Genomic DNA, 16328 nt, shown 5'->3' on the forward strand with positions numbered 1-16328 from the left:
CATTTGTCAGTTCTGCTCAAGAAATTATAACAAGCTAAATTCAAGATGAATTACTTTTTGTGTGGCTATTCATATTTTGGGTAGGTGTTCCCAAATTTTAGAAGTACAAGAAAAATGCAAAAGAGAACTTGTACACTATGTCAAAATTGTCCTTTACCAATGATGCTAATGGCAAATCAGATGTCTTTAACTGTTTCATATCATTTTGTAGCTAGTAAAACATACATAAACACTTATTTACTGATTCAATTGCAATATGTTTTCATGGGTACTTTAAATAACATCAAAAGAATTTCATGTAAAGTACTGATTATAGATGCCAAAAAAAGAGATCTAAAAATTTATTGAATAAAGGTTTTTAATTATAATTCATAATAATTAAAAACATGGGAAGAAAAGGAACATGGGGGATATTAATTCCCTCTTGTGGGGATTGTGGTAATGATTTCTTTTTCTTTACCTTCAGAGACAAAATTAACATATGTTAATTATGGACATACATGTACCATCTAGAACTAAAAATCTATTTAAAAAACCCATTTTGTGCATTAGATTGCTGAGAATGAAGTTGATATTAAATCAAAGTATTTAAAGATTGTAGGGATTGTACTATGTTTTGTCTACAATAATGAAATACATATTTAAGTTGCTACCTTGTAATGGTTAATTTCACACCAGGAAGTGGGGCATTGCTATTATAAATACCTAAAAATGTGGAAGTGGTTTTCAAATTGGGTATTAGGTAGAGTTTAGAACTTTATAGGAAAAGCCTAGGTTGCCTTGAAGACATTATGGGTAGAAATATGTATGTTAAAGGTGCTTCCAGTGAGGTCATAGGAGGAAATGTGAATGGTATTAGAAACCAGAGGAAAGATGATCCTTGTTATAAAGTGGCAGAGAACTTGGTAAAACTACATTCTGATGTCAGAACTTATAAGTGATGAACTTGGATTTTTAGCTGAGGAGATTTCCAACCTAAGTGTGGAAGGTGCAGCCTGGTTTCTCCTTACTGTTTACAGGAAAATGAGAGGAAAGTATACTCTGAGAACAGAATTGTTAAATACAAAAGGAAACAACAATTGATGATTTGGAAAGTTCCCAACCTATCCAGACATCATGGTCTGAGGTTAAAGCCAAAAGTGATTCTATCAAGGTCCACCCTGGGCTTCTGGCAAGTGAGTCCCCAGAGCTGAAACAACTCCCTGCAAGGGTTTAGCTGAGCTACACTTAGCCAAGGAAAATAGGTGTAAGACTTATGAATCCAGTTAGTCAATTCAGAGGAAGTCAGGATTGGAAATGCAGTTATCTAAGAAGAGTCTATGGAGGATCCTTTCGTCTCATGGCTTGAACCCCCCTTGAATGACATGCAAAACCCACAAAGCTTTTGAGAATTTTGTCTGATTAGAAGCAGTGCCAAACTGGACTGAAAGGGAAAGAGATGGGATGAAGTGAAGGCAAAGTTACTTTAAGGGTAGAACCTTGGAATCAGAGGTCTGGACAGAGAGTCATCTTTGGGCCATCAGAGAAGGGCTTCTTCACTTGAATTTGGATAGGGTGGGTTTTGTGCCACGGTGCTTACAGGGGTCAGGACTTTGCCTCAATATTCCTGGAGAGTCTGGCTGTCCTCCAGTGCTTGAGAGGTTGGTGCCCAAGTGCTGGTGTTCAGAGAGGGCAGGACTGCTGCCTGAGCACTTGGAAAGGGTGCAGCTGCCACTCCAGCAGGCCCAAAGGACCATCCATCAATCAACAGATAACTCTTAGATCTTGAAATTGAATGAAAATGCCCTGCTGGGTTTAGACACGCATGAGACCTGTGATCCCTGTTTTCCTTCCAATTTCTTCTTCTGGAATGGGATTGTCTATCCTCTGCCCGTCTGTGGGAAGCTGCCTCTGGCACTGGTGTTGTATTGGCAATCTTGTTGCTAAGCGCTATTTTTAGATATTAACCCGGTTAAGTTTCTGTTTCCCCACCCTCGCTGTAGTAATCAAGTTTCTATCCTCATGCCACTCAGATGGTTGTTTTGAAACATCCGTGAAAAGACTTTGTGACGTGGACCAATCAGATCTGTGGCGCGAAACCTCCTTCATTCCTGGCTATAAATACCCCTGATTGACCCTCAATAAACGAGACTTGATCAGAATCCTGTCTTGTCTCCATTCTTTGTGTCTCTTGTCCCTTTCATTCCCGCTCCCTCCCTCAGGTCTTGGTTCGACTGATCCGCAGGTCGGGTCACCCGTCCCACCATTTTGTTTTCTTTTCTAGGTTTCACAGGTCCACAGAGAGAAATTTTGCCCTAGGACGGATCACAGCCATAACTCATTTTGATAAGACTTGGAACTTGATGAGAATTGTTATTGAAATTGCTTAAGGATTTTTGGATATTGAGTATTTTGCATGTGGGAAGATGTCTTTTTCAGGTCCATTGGGCAGACTGTGGTACATTAAGCTACGTACCCCCCAAAAAGTGTGTTGTTAATCTTAATCCATGTGCTTGTGGTTTGAACCCATTTGTAAATAGGGCCTTTTGTATGTTATTAGTTAAGTTGTGGCCAACTGAAGCAGGAAGGGTTTTAATATGTATTACTGGAGGCTTTATAAAAAGGGACAAAAAGTCAGAAGTCAGTGAAGCAAAGAGCAGCCACAAGAAAAGATAACCCCAAGGATTTCAGCAAGCCAGCACCAAAACACTACTGACACTTGGGAGAAAGCATGGCTTTGCCAATGGTTTGATTTTGGATTTCTAGCCTTCCAAATTGTGAACCAATAAATTTCTATCACTAAACCAACCCATTATATGGTATTTGTCATAGCAGCCTGGCAAACCAAGACATACCTTTAAAAAAAACTCTCAGGATATTAAGAATAAAGTATTTTATAATTGTCAAAGACATATTGAGAATAGGTTAGTAATTCCAACTTTTAATTATAATTCAATTTTAAAAACAAATTAAAAGAAAATCTTAAAAGTTCTTACCTGATTGTCAGAAAGCCACAGAGCTGCAAGCTCTTTAAGTTTGGTAAATGAGAATGGTAAATTTTTCAACCTGCAAAAAAAAAGAAAATTTTAATAGCATGGGTAAAGAGGGTTAAGTGAACTCTTAAGAATTTTTAAAAATACTCTAACTTATTGATTTCATTCTTCCTATTTTCAATGGTTTGTCCAATTGTTTCTTTAAAAAATGAAAATCCCATTTACAACCCTTCAAATGCATCCCATTGCACTTAATGTAAAATCCATAACTGTGAACATGCCTTGTCAGTTCTTAAAAGACCTGACCCCTAATAACCTCTCCAGATGCTTCTGCTGCTGCTCTTTCCTTAACTCAGTACTGTCAGCCTCACTAACCTATCGGCCTACTAAGAGGCCAAGCCAAGCTCTTTTTCTGCCTGGAATACTCTTTCTTCCACACTTCGCTTGACTAAATCCCACATACGCCTTAGCTCTCGGTTTCAATGCCATTTTTTCAAGGAGGATGCCCGTGACCCCCCCATTTTAATTACTTTCCCAGATCTAGTCTCAAAGCACCTTGTATTTTCTTTCATGGAACATATAACAGTTAGTAATTATGTATTTGCTTTTGTGGTTATTTATTTAATGTCTAATATTTTCACAAAACCGTAAGCTCGATGAGTGCAAGGGACAATGCCTGTCTTACTGCCAAAGGAGTTTACAGGCTGCAGTGTTATGCTGATCTCCAGAAAGCATGTCCTTTTGTTCTTTCAGCCTTCATATATTGTATAGTAGATATTCAAAAAGGGAATCTTTAAACACAATATATTTGAGATGTGTGAAGTTTGGCATCAGCTTGCGTATTCAGTTTAAATAATCTATTTTACTTTGGCTTCAGCCTTTGAAAGGCAAAATAGCCAAATGCTTACTTCAACGTATTATTCTGTTATCTCTGAACTTGTGCATTTTCAAATAAATCATTATCAAATAGGTTACCATTACAGCTAGTTGGCAGTAATGAAAATAAAACAAGCTATGGAGATTAATTGTTCGTTTTCTGCATATTTATTTTCCAATGCAGATAAACATTTTAGATAGAACTTTGAATGAAAACTTCCTTAAGTTTTTAATATGCTGTAATTCTACCAGCCAAATGATGAATAAATGTATTTTCATAATGGAAATGGAAAATGCTACAATAATTAATAATGATTGTGCAAACAGTTAATTTTATATACAAAAGCAGTTAAGTACTTCCAAATAATTTAATAAATATGAAAAAAGACTGACAGCCAGCACAAATATTAGCAGAGTATCCATTAGTTAGATAACTTTAGGAAGAATATAATAATCTTTCTGAGATAATAAATATTTATAAATTATAAATAATACAATGAAGAATAACATTATAGAATTACTTCTTATACTAGCATTCATAATATTAAAACAAACTATCCATAAAAATGTTTCTAAATTTTAGTTACTTAATTCCATTTTAGCTAGAAATTATGTAGTAAGCTTGCATTGGGAAAATTTCCACATCATGTGGGGACAAATTAAAAGCAGAATGCAAACTCTGCTACAACAAAATTTCACGAGGGGCAAACTCTCCAAAATCATGTGCAACAACATCCACGATAAATCATTATCAATCCAGTCACAAATGTACAGTATGAGGAAAGAAACCTTTAGAAAAGACTGAATGAAGTATCTCCATTTTTCCTTTCTCTTTAGTGACTTCCACTGAAAGTGAACCTTTATTGAGTATCACAAATGTGCAATAAATTGACCACAGGAACAATCTTTAGCAGACAATGCAAAGATGTCATTGCTCTTGAATTTAATGCCAAACTTAAAAAACTTACTATATTGTAAATTTATAATAAAGTTATACAAAAAAGTTATAATAAAGTTTTGGATAAAATTCCACACTTAAACTTCGATCTAGGAGTTAATAGGAGTTAAACATAATAATGTTTAACCTTGGCCTCAGCCTTGGTTGATTATTGATTTTAAACACACGTTAAGATTCATTGATTAATCCTTTAAAAATAATAATTTAGCTTCATGCTATGCTCCAGGCACCATATTAGGAAATAAATTAAGCCTGATTTTCTGGCCTGATTAAGTATTTTAAACTTCTGATACCATTAGTCCTTCAATGTCTTATTCATGTTTTTTGCCCTAGCACCTAGCAGGGGATTTGAGCCATGGAAAGTATTCAAGAACGCTATGTTTATTGAATAAATAACTCCAAAGTATTGATATTCCTTCCAACTATGGGTCATTTATAATATTTTAAAAGCATATTTTTGACATCTTCATGCAGAATATTAATGAGGAAAAGTTGAGCAGATGGAAAATTTAGGAGGGACTTCTGTAGCTCATCATGAAAACCCTCTCTTAAATGACAATAACACAGCTTACTCAGTTCCATTTGAGACTGTAACTGAATGCTGAGCAATCCACGTATGATAATTTCATGACCATATTTCTTAATCTCAGTCACAAGAATAGAATTAGAGATTAGAATTAGAAAATCAGGCACTGCATTCAATGTATTTCCCTCATTTTTTTGTCTCATAACCCAATCAAAAGAGAAAATGAGATTGATTTGACATAATTTAATCTTTCTAAAATTTTTAATTGTCTTTTTTTTAAAGGATACATAGATCACAAAAAATGCTACTTTAAAAAATAGAAGAGGTTCCCATATACCCCACACCCCAACCCCCCTACTCCTCCCACATCATCAACCTCTTTCATCATTGTTGCACATTCATATGTATTTTCAGAGTAGGCAGAGTTACATAATTTACTCTTGAACACAGTTATGGTGCTTCCTTGTCACCCTAAGTTACTATCAGTTCCTAAATCATTGAATAAAATGGTTTTTTCTCTTCTGTAGGAATATTACTGACCTAAAAAGCAAACTTTTTTTTTTTGAAATTCACATTGTATTTTCATAAATAAACACACAAAACAGAACTCCCATCCTTATCCTGAAACTTTCAGAATCTGAGCATTCTTTCTGATTCCATAAAAGCTTACCTGTGACAGTTTCATTTGCAAGGTCGCTCAGTTCTTCCTGCTATCATTTGTCTTACTGAAACTCACTAAAAACATTGAGTCCATGTATTATTCTATTCAGTAATCAATTTATCGATTTAGCAGTTATCTCAAGTGAATATTTATTTTTATCCTTTCTTGTTTCAGGATAATTGTTTTTTACAGAGAAGTTGGAAACAAAGATGGATTGCGAATTTTAACTTTGTGTTTTGTCCATCCATCAATGTAACACCTTTGTCCCAAGAAGAGGAAATATTCTTTCTTCATTCTTTCAGCTCTGAACAAGAATTAACAAGCCTTTTGCTTGTCACTAGCATAATGTGCAAAACTTATGACTTTTGGGTATTAACTTACTGGCAATATTCTTACCAGCACTCTGCCTGATAGAGTTGACAATACACACATGGCAAATTAATGTGTTAGAGACGTAAATGAATACATGAAAACACATACATGTGCATACATACATACATACATATGCATACATATACATTTTTATAAATAACTTTTGTGATTTTTTATTACAGTTATTTTCTATTATTTTTATTATAATTAAATTCCTGGAGGGTTTTGAAATTTAAGTAATTCCAAAAATAAGGAAATACTTAAATAATTTTAAAATAATCAAAATAATAAAATTTTGGAATATTTGGTTTAAAAATCATTAGCTTTTGTCATTTTCTAAATGAAATATGGATATTTGCATTTCATATACTTCATAAGACATGTTCAATGTTTCTAAAGTTATCGAAAAGACTATAATTTTCTTATAGCAAATAACCAATATGTTACTGAAAAATGTTACAAAAGTACCTGTTGTCACTCAAATTTAAGACTCTTAGTTTCTGCATCTGCCCAATCTCTTCAGGAAGAAATTCCAGTTTATTGGAGCGTAAAGACATAACAGTGACATTTTTACAGCTGCCAATCTATGGGTAACAAAAAAAAAATACATAAAGAATCACATTATAATGCAATTTTTATGTTAATTGAAATAATTTACAAATATTTAACTCATATTTCCTTATCACTTTGAAGACTCTTAACGTGTATTTTTTAATTTTTATAATCTCAAAAATATGTGAATATATTATATTTATATCTTTATACCTTGTATTCTTTTATATATTAGGAATTAAGTATTTCTTTCGTTATGATTTTGTTGCTGAAAAAAATCATTAACATCATTGTTTTCATAAACCACACTGCATTCAGCCATCAAGCTGATGATACATTTGGGTTTGTAACAGAAAATCACACATACTCAAAAAACGAAGTATTGTTGGCATTTCTGAGGCAAAGTTAATTTTATTTCACATTACAAGGTATTTGTCAATTTTATTGATAACTTTTTGTTCTAAGGTAATGAAACATTGAATATTGTTCCTTGATTATGAAAACTTTTACTTGAAAATGTTGAAATGAAAATATACTTCTCAATATATTCTTGAAGTAGTCAAGGAAAATCCTATTGAGAAGTGAAAATTAACAGAAACTTTTGGTGGATCCTGAAGTTAAAATAATAATATGAAATGTGGCACCAAAAAAACCATATTTACATTAAAGAAAATTTTACTTGAGAAATGTGAATGTAATTGCCCCAAAATGTTATTTATAACTGTTCTTTAAAGCAAAAATACATAAATTAGATGATTTAAAATTGTATTTTTTCCACATTGATTAACTTAAAATACCTAATTACTTTTACTTGCATGTAATGCTTGAATCAAATAATGCATTTTCTGGGTCAAAAATAAGCACTTGTCACTTGTCATTGAAAATACAACAGATTAACAACACACCTATATCGAGATAATTCCTATATCTATTCCCAACTCAATTCATGAATTTACACTGCTATTGAGACTAACACTTGATCCCAAAACAGATTTACTAAAAGTTAATTAATAGAAATAAGTTTATTTCTCACTTCTCTGGGTAATTCTGGAAGGAAATTCTCATCCACTGCTAACGTTCGAAGACTATGAAGGTAGCCAATTGTAGAAGGTAGTGACTCCAGTTCATTACAGCTACAGTCAAATTCTTCTAATAAAGATAAACTGAAAATTTAATACATGAGTTAAACATTTTAAAAGGTGAGCTTGCAAAAAAGTTTTCAAAAAGCCACATATCCTAATTCACCAAGGTTATTCATCCAGTGACTACATATTATATGAATTTATTTTTATCAATTTAGTCAAATGATTCAAAATTACCAAAGAAATGGTTCAATTTGGCAAAATAAATATGGTTTATGTTTTCCCTTTCTAAGTTCATCTATCATGTAACTGAGCCATTGAAAAGGACAGGATTTTGTTTGTTTTTATGCAACTTAGGTGTCCTTTATAGCCATACACAGAACACATATTCTTAAAAATGAGCATATATACCTGGAATTACGTCGGTAGAAAGCTAGAGAGGGCAGGTTCTATGAAGGGAGAATAAGGCAGAGGGGTTGGGGGTGGGGAAACAATAACAACAAAAGCAATGATTGCATACTAGGTGTTTTACTAAGCATTTTAGAGATGAAATGAACTAATCCCTTCCTTATAACAACTCTATTTATTATTTTTAAAACCTATTTTATAGATAAATGAATGAATTCAGGCTGAAAGAGGCTAAGTAACGTGCCCTCGACCGCACAAAGTAGCAAAGCTAGGACCTAAATGTAGACAGTGTGGGCCAATATACTATCCTTTCCCAGCCTGCGCATTTGTAGCAGAGGATACAGACAGGGCTCATTTCAGCAAGTGTTTATTATTTGGTTTTCACGGTATATTTTAAAGCTGTATATTTCACATAAGGATCCAATTTTTGGTGCTCTGGAAAAAGAGGAAGATCAGGCAATACTGGGTCTGTATTCTTCCACAGCAACAAATAATGCAAAGTGAGGAATGACTGATGCTATCAGAGGAGCACTTGTTCTCCAGCTTGTCACACTCCCCACCACTACCTACTTAGCCCACTTTATGTCTGCTCTACAGAAAGGAATCATATGAAAGTAGATTCAAGTTATCTCAAGGAGGCAGGACATTTCAGTCAGTGCTTGGTTTGAACTAACTGGGAAACAAAGAGTGCCTGGCACAGAGTAAACAACAGATATATTAAATTGTTTTTATTATTACACTCTTACCATTCATATTATTATTATTGCTGTAACAGGGATAATGAAGATCCCTGACAATGTAAAGGGAAGAATTAGTTGAAGTAAGGTTGTAAAATCAGCTCCCTTTTTTATATATATTGGGACTAGCTAGCTTGAATGCAATTTGTTTCCATCAATTAGCTAAACAGTTAAATTAGCACATAGATTAAGCAAACAGGTTTGGAGTCAGCTTGAATGGGTTTGAACCCCAGCTCTGTTACATACTAGGTGTATGACCTCAGGTATCAAAGATAAAACAAAGACCACCACAGATGAAATAACAAAGCTGAGTTTATTTACTTGCTCCCTGGGTAGTGCTCTGAGAGGGAAAAGTCAGTGGTTTTTAAGTGCTGAAAGAGGGTGGTTGGTAGGCATTTATGACAATTATGCTAATTAAGAATTGAAACCTTCCATTACTGTCAGGGTGGAATAAGTTCACAAGTCTGTGTGTAGTAAGGTAAAACGTAACCTATTGTTGATGGGTCAGAAAAAATCTTCAGTTAGTACTACTTAAGAGTCTGACCCTGCCTGACCAGAGTCTTCTAATGGCATCAGCTAATTAGAACCAGTTTTGGTGAAACACAGCATTCTGTTTTGATGTAATAGCTCCAGGCGAGTGCTGTTTAAGTGAAAAAAATTTCCTTTTCATTGGCAAATCATATTACTTGTCTCTAAATCTTGGTTTCTTTGTATGTGCAATGAGGATTCTAAAAATTCCTGCCTCCTGCTGCTCTGTGTATTTCATGAAATTCTGTAAGTAAAGAGTAGAGTACAGTACCTAGTATATATGTGCTTAGCAAATATTATCTCTTATTATTAGCGAATCCTGATAAATTTGGTTCTGAATCCTTTGGGACTCCACATGGACAAGTTGCTCAGGTGCCTGGTGTGCATGGCTGTGTGACTCTTTCCGTGTGTGTGCGCTCAAGAATCAATGAATGTAGGAAATATGTAACATTATTTATTTCTTTTAAAAATAACACCCAGCACTGTGCTTTACATCCTGAAGGCACTTAATAAAATTTTTGGGATTAAATAAAGGAGGTTTCTATCAATGGTTTGGGATCATGTACTCAGTAAGTTGTCATAAGTATACCAAGTACTTTTTTTTTAAATAAAAAATCTTAGAAGCTGTGCGTTCAGACAGTGAAAGGAGATTCTGAAGCAATTTAAGAATAAAATTAGGGTTTCTCATTTTTTCTTTCTTTTTTAAAAACATGTTTTGGGGTCTAGAACCAGAGTAAAGTAGTCCTCACTTTGTCCAATTTAATTTCAGTTACTGTGGTTGTTTCATTATATGACACCAGTTCCCCAACAACACGCTTCAAATTTCAATTACCATAGTATATTAACTACGAGTAATTGTAGTAAGTATAAACCTCACTGCTAATTCTTCTATACAAAAGTCATGATGTAAAAAGCAGTTGCACATCATGATCAGTGAGGAGTCACATCATTTCTTTCTAAGTCTGTAGGTGATGGGTCACTGCACATCTGCTATTCAGTTCACACATGAACAGCAAAGCATGTAGTAGTTGCCTCATTGTCTTCCAGCAGTAGAGAGATACTGTAGAGAAAATAATTGAACCTTTAAAGTACTACTCCAGTTGGATAATGCTCTAGGTCACCCTAATACTCTTGTGAACTTGAATGAAAATGTGAAAATTTGCTTTATTACCACTAAGAACAGCTTCATTAATCCAGTCAGTGGACCAAGGAGTTATTTCAATAGTAAAAACCTGTTATTTTAAAGACAGACTTATGAAGAGGGTATTGACACTTCAACTGGAGATCATGCCATTTCTTTAGCTGAGTTTTGGAAAAAATATGACATAGATCATGAAATCGAAAACATTCATGCATCATGACAATAAGTAACAGCAAGTAGTATGCCTGTGATACAGCAGGAACTTTTAGTGCACTATGGTAACAAATTTTCAGGATCTGAACAAAACGTAAACGGATTTATAGAAGAAATAGCTGGCTGTGGGAATGTTGACACTGCTGCTATTCAAGACTCAGGATACACTGTCAGAGCAACTTAGTGAAGGTAAACTTATCTACATAAACGAGGAAGGTGGATGTGATGGAAAGGATAACAATGTCCCAGAGGAAGTGATGCTGACAATAAACTTCACATTAAATAACTGAGAGGTATTTCCTCCTGTTGAAAGTGCAAAGGATATAATTTTGGAAGCTGATCCAAACTTGGAATAAGACAATTCTCTAGGGCAGAGGCACGTTCCATGTTGTAAGTTACAAGATGAAAAGAAGGCAAGTACTGTTCAAACTCCTCTTGGTAAGTTCTTTACAAATTAATTCTCAATTTCCTATTGTTTAGAATTACAGTGTACTAAATATATACTAGTTTTACTAATACCAATAGTAAAAAAAAGTTTTTTAATGTTTTGGCAACAATTTTTAAAGGTCATGGAACAATCATAATTTTTCCCATTGAATTGTTTTGCACAGTTTCAGCCTGCACAGTCATCTTAATGGTCTAATAGTATTTTCTATACAAAGTGAGGAATGCCTGTATTAAAAATAGAAAGTTTTTATACCACCATGGGCTATACTGAATTAATAATTTATAGAAGAAATTAATTTGTATCCCTAGTTTACAAAGAAAAGTTAGTAGAAACAAACAAAACACACATTTCTCAATGATTTTTGGAATTCCAAAGAGTCAAACTTAAAACCTACAATTCTAGCTGGCGTTACTGATTGACTATCCTGTTAGAAATCACTTATGGTGCATTAATACGCGATCCTGTATGAAAACAGTTATATCATATTTACTCTTAGAATATCACTGTCATTTGTAATAACTAAGTCAAAAGGTAGACCAAAAGTTACTTGTTTTAGAAATTATATCTGTACAGTTGTATACATTTAAAAGTAAAAATGAGCTGCAAAGGAAGTTTAAAGCACTATAAAGCAGTGCTTCCCAACATATGTGTGCATACAAATCAGCTGGGGAACTTGCTAAACTGTCAATTTGGATTCAGTGGTTAGGGATGGAGCCCAAATCCTATATTAGTAACAAGTTCCTGATAATATTGGGGCCAGGAACCACACTCTGAATAGCAAGACTTTAAGGCAGGAGTCCTTAACAAGGGGTTTGTGAACTTAAATTAAAATTCAAAAAAACATTATTCTTGTGGGGACGTGTTGGTGCAGGTGTGATATATTTATTAAATAATACACAGCATGGTGTGGACTTAGTAAGGGGTCCTTGGTTATCACCTGACTGGCATAGGGGTCCGTGGAACAAAAAAGGTTAAGAACCCCTGCTTTAAGGTCTTTGTGAATATTTTAAGAGTAATATTTAAACATAAACAATAGGCATGTAAAACCCATATAAATATTGTAAGAGTTGTGCTTAGTAAAGCTTTGCTTTAGGTGATTAATCAATATAAGTGATGCTACTTGGGGATTTTATTGCCTGAAATCAAACAACAACAGTTATCAACTTCATTTTCTAAAAATATTCTCTACTTCACATTTTTTCCTAATTCAGTTTGGTTTTCCTGAAATATTCTTTTTTGGAAAAATGTTACTGTACCATTAACCTCAATTACCTAAGTTAATAGGGAAGAGAGATTGTGAATATATTACATAGATAATCTATAATTTCACTTTAACTTCATTTCTGACCATTAAATACCATTAAATACATTATTAATGTACATTCTAAGAAGCATAAAAATAAATGGCTTAGGGCTTAATTCACTTTTAACTCTAATAGAAATAATACAATCCAATGGAAGATATTCAAACAGGTTTGGGTTCTAAGAGCTGAGTAGCTTTTATCAACCCTTAATGACTGTTTTCTCACCACAAAATAAGCTGATAATGCCTAACATATGGCATTTTAATGAAAATTAAATGAGACTGTATATGCTCAGTCTGTGATACAGTCTATGGCCTTTCATATAGATGTCAGTGATTAAAAAGACCTGTTAAGAGGTGACAGGCAAGTAGCTTAATAAAGGAAAATCATGAACAATCTGTTTCTGAAACATGTAAAAATTATCCTGTGGTATTCCCTTGTGAGAATGGGTTGTGTTCTGTAATTAAAAGTGCCTGCTAGTGGGCAAAGTACAAAATCACTGTATTTTATTGGTAAGACACATAAGCTGGGCATATTTCACACAGCTGTGAAGATTTGTTACTATGTTAGCAGAGATTTAACAGAAAGGGATATTATAATTAAAAAGACATATAAAACATGTTTGGGAAAGTCAGGAGATTTAAATAGATTACTGCCTAAAGTGACAGTTTAGCCACAGTACTGATTAAGAGGCCAAACTGTAGCCAGACAGCAGGGTTTAAATCTGTACTCTTAACCCTTCCTAGTGGCAAGACCCTAGTTAAGTTACTTAATTACACTGATTCTCAGTTTCATTACCTGGTGAAAAGAGGCAATACAGTACTTCACTACATGTTACAAGGAATAAACACGTGAAAATACACATAGAGCAGAGAATGAGCACATGTGAGCACTATGTAACTTGTGCCATTATCATTTTCAGAAAGAATAAGATCAATTTCATTTAATTTTGGATAAGACTCAGGTTTTAGATACCATCTCTAATTTTAGCATTAACATTAGGTAAGTCACTTGGGCTGCTTCTACAATGACAAGAAATTAACAAATTTTGTCAGACTAATTCTTTTGTAGTGTTTACTAGAAGAAACCTACCCAGTTATTGTATGAAATTCCACAGCCTTAACCAAATTCAGTTCTTCTTGTGGTGAAATACTTGCTTGAAATACAGTAAATCATTTAGAGAGGTTTTGTCTATGAAACACCTATATTGACTGATTTCGAGCTTATTTACCATTATTGTACAAACAATATTTTTTCCATTGCTTCAATTTTCCCATCTCTCTTAAGTAATTAGTAGCCTTTGCATTTTTGCACTCTTTAGAAACTTAACTAGATTGATTTAAAAGAAAATTTGAAAACCAAATTTTTTTTAGATCATAGGAAAAACTTATCATCCAAATGCAAAAATACTATGGAAAAGTATTTTTCTTTTTTTGGGGAACAGATCTGCAACATATGAGTAGAAAATAGCTTTACTATTCAAGAACATGATTGTATATGTTTCAAGTTAGGATGCTGAAATATTTCTTAACCAACCAAAAATATAAAACCATTTCATAGCTTGGGCACAACCTCAAAATGGCCACAATTTTGAAATGCTGGGGCAGGGAATGGAGGAGAAAGTAGGCAGTGGAGGAGGATTAGCTGAGTGCTGGTTCTATATTTTAGCTGAAATCTTACATAATTCCATGTAATAATTTTTATTTTTCTCAATAGCATTTATTTTTGTGAGGATACTTCTGTTACTTTGGGGGAATGCATTAATATTTTTTCTTCTGTGTTTTAGATTTCTCTCTTCAGACCTTTTGACTTGGCAACCAAATACTATGATTCTAAACAGATATCCTTGACATTCTGCCAAAAAGCATGGAAACAATTTTAAATACTGTTTTTCATAAGAGCAGATTTCATCAATTTAAAATATGCATCATTATCACATTTTTAAGTAAGTGTGAAGCATTTTTATTTTTAAGAACTGAGTGTTTAATTCATGTTTCGTAACTAATCCCCACAAGAAAATGATCATAAGCAATGATCAATAAGTATATTTTTGCTTATTACTTTTTATTAACATAATGATTTATTGATATAATCATTATTGTAATGATGAAGTCTTACTATCTAGCACTAAGTCTCACAACTATCTCTGAAATGTATTGTTATAGATGGATGAGAAAACAGAGTCTTTGAGTGTGAGAAGTGACTTTTTCAAGGTCAATTAATTAATGGTGGAGAAGCCAGGATTGAAACCTAAGTCTTGTTCTAAGGCCTGCAAACATTCCCCTCAGCCATACTGCCTAGGGAGATTCAAATTGCTTAAGACTAATTACAGCCCTCAAGGAACTTATATTTTAGTTGGGAAAACATGGAAAAATAATTGAAAAGTTAAATGATGACACAAAAGATAAATAATGAACTAAGATAAGAAGTGAAAAAAAATCACAGTAAGTTTTTTTCTGACTTGTATAGAAAGGCCCCGAAACATATTTGTCCATGAAATGTGTTTTTATGACATACCTATTAAAACAAGTTATGACTTTTCAGAGGAACATAATTTGCCAAAAGCTGGTCTAGAGCTTTTAATTTAGAGGAGGAAACTTCAGTGGTCTGTGTGGAAGGGAGCGGATGATGTTTTAAAAATGAGTGAAAGTATTTCTTGGATCCACAGCCCAGAAATTCAAATTCATTAAGTCAATAATCTTTTATTTTATTGGGTTTTATTTTTAAAATATTCACTGAATGTATATTGTTGTGCTAGACACTGATCTAAGCATGTTCCTTTTATTACCATATTTAATCCTCACAACATCCTCATGAGGAGAACATTTTTATTAATTAAGATTTCCATTTTACTAAGACCCTATGATACCCAACAGCACATGAAAGTGACAAGTTTTGAACCCAGAGGGTTTGCAAAAGCACCTATTAGGCTAAACTTCCTTTCAAAGGTAGCTTCATTTTTCACAGCAATCCCAGGGAATTTTGACACAAACACAATGAAATAGGGTTTGAGGATATAGTTAGTTGATAACTGTAAAAGTAAACTGAATCTAGGAAAGTGATTCTGAAACCCTAGTGAGCATCAGAATCTGCTGGAGGACTAGTCAATACATAGATAACTGAGACCTATGCCCAGAGTTACTGATTCAGCAGGTCTGGAAGAATTTGTCTGGGTGGTCTCTGAGAGTTTGCTTTTCTAACAAGTTCTCAGGTGACGCTACAGCTGCTGGTCTGGTGGCCACAAATGGAGAGCAGCTGGTCTAGACGAAACTATGGGAAAACTTGAATATTAGTATAAAGGAATTTGGGTTTTATCCAGTAAAGTGTGTCTTATGATTTTTCATTTTTTGACTAGATAAATACATTTAAATGACACTGAATTCAAACAGTACAGAAGTGTATATGATAAAAGCCAATCTCCCTATTTACCTGTTCCACAGCCCCCAATTTCTCCTCCCCAAAGCCATGTATGCCACAAATTTCTTGCATATCCTTCCATGCTTAGGGAACAGAGGGAAGCTGGGTGCTTAGCATTAAGATATCAAGGATC

General features: G+C 33.8%; 1 protein-coding gene across 3 annotated transcripts in view; it reads right to left on the bottom strand.

Moving 5' to 3' along the window:
- The window catches only part of LRRC7 (leucine rich repeat containing 7), a 641808-nt gene that overhangs the window by 127225 nt on the left and 498255 nt on the right, over positions 1 to 16328 (bottom strand). For all 3 annotated transcript variants that reach the window (XM_071217384.1, XM_071217382.1, XM_071217383.1), the window contains 3 exons: positions 7951 to 8080; positions 6834 to 6949; positions 2976 to 3045 (listed from right to left, as the gene is read on the bottom strand). In XM_071217384.1, the coding sequence (XP_071073485.1) occupies positions 2976 to 3045; positions 6834 to 6949; positions 7951 to 8080 (316 nt within the window). The remainder of the gene's footprint in view (positions 1 to 2975; positions 3046 to 6833; positions 6950 to 7950; positions 8081 to 16328) is intronic.

Source organism: Dasypus novemcinctus, chromosome 9 (genome assembly GCF_030445035.2).
Source record: "Dasypus novemcinctus isolate mDasNov1 chromosome 9, mDasNov1.1.hap2, whole genome shotgun sequence".
Lineage (NCBI taxonomy): Eukaryota > Metazoa > Chordata > Mammalia > Cingulata > Dasypodidae > Dasypus > Dasypus novemcinctus.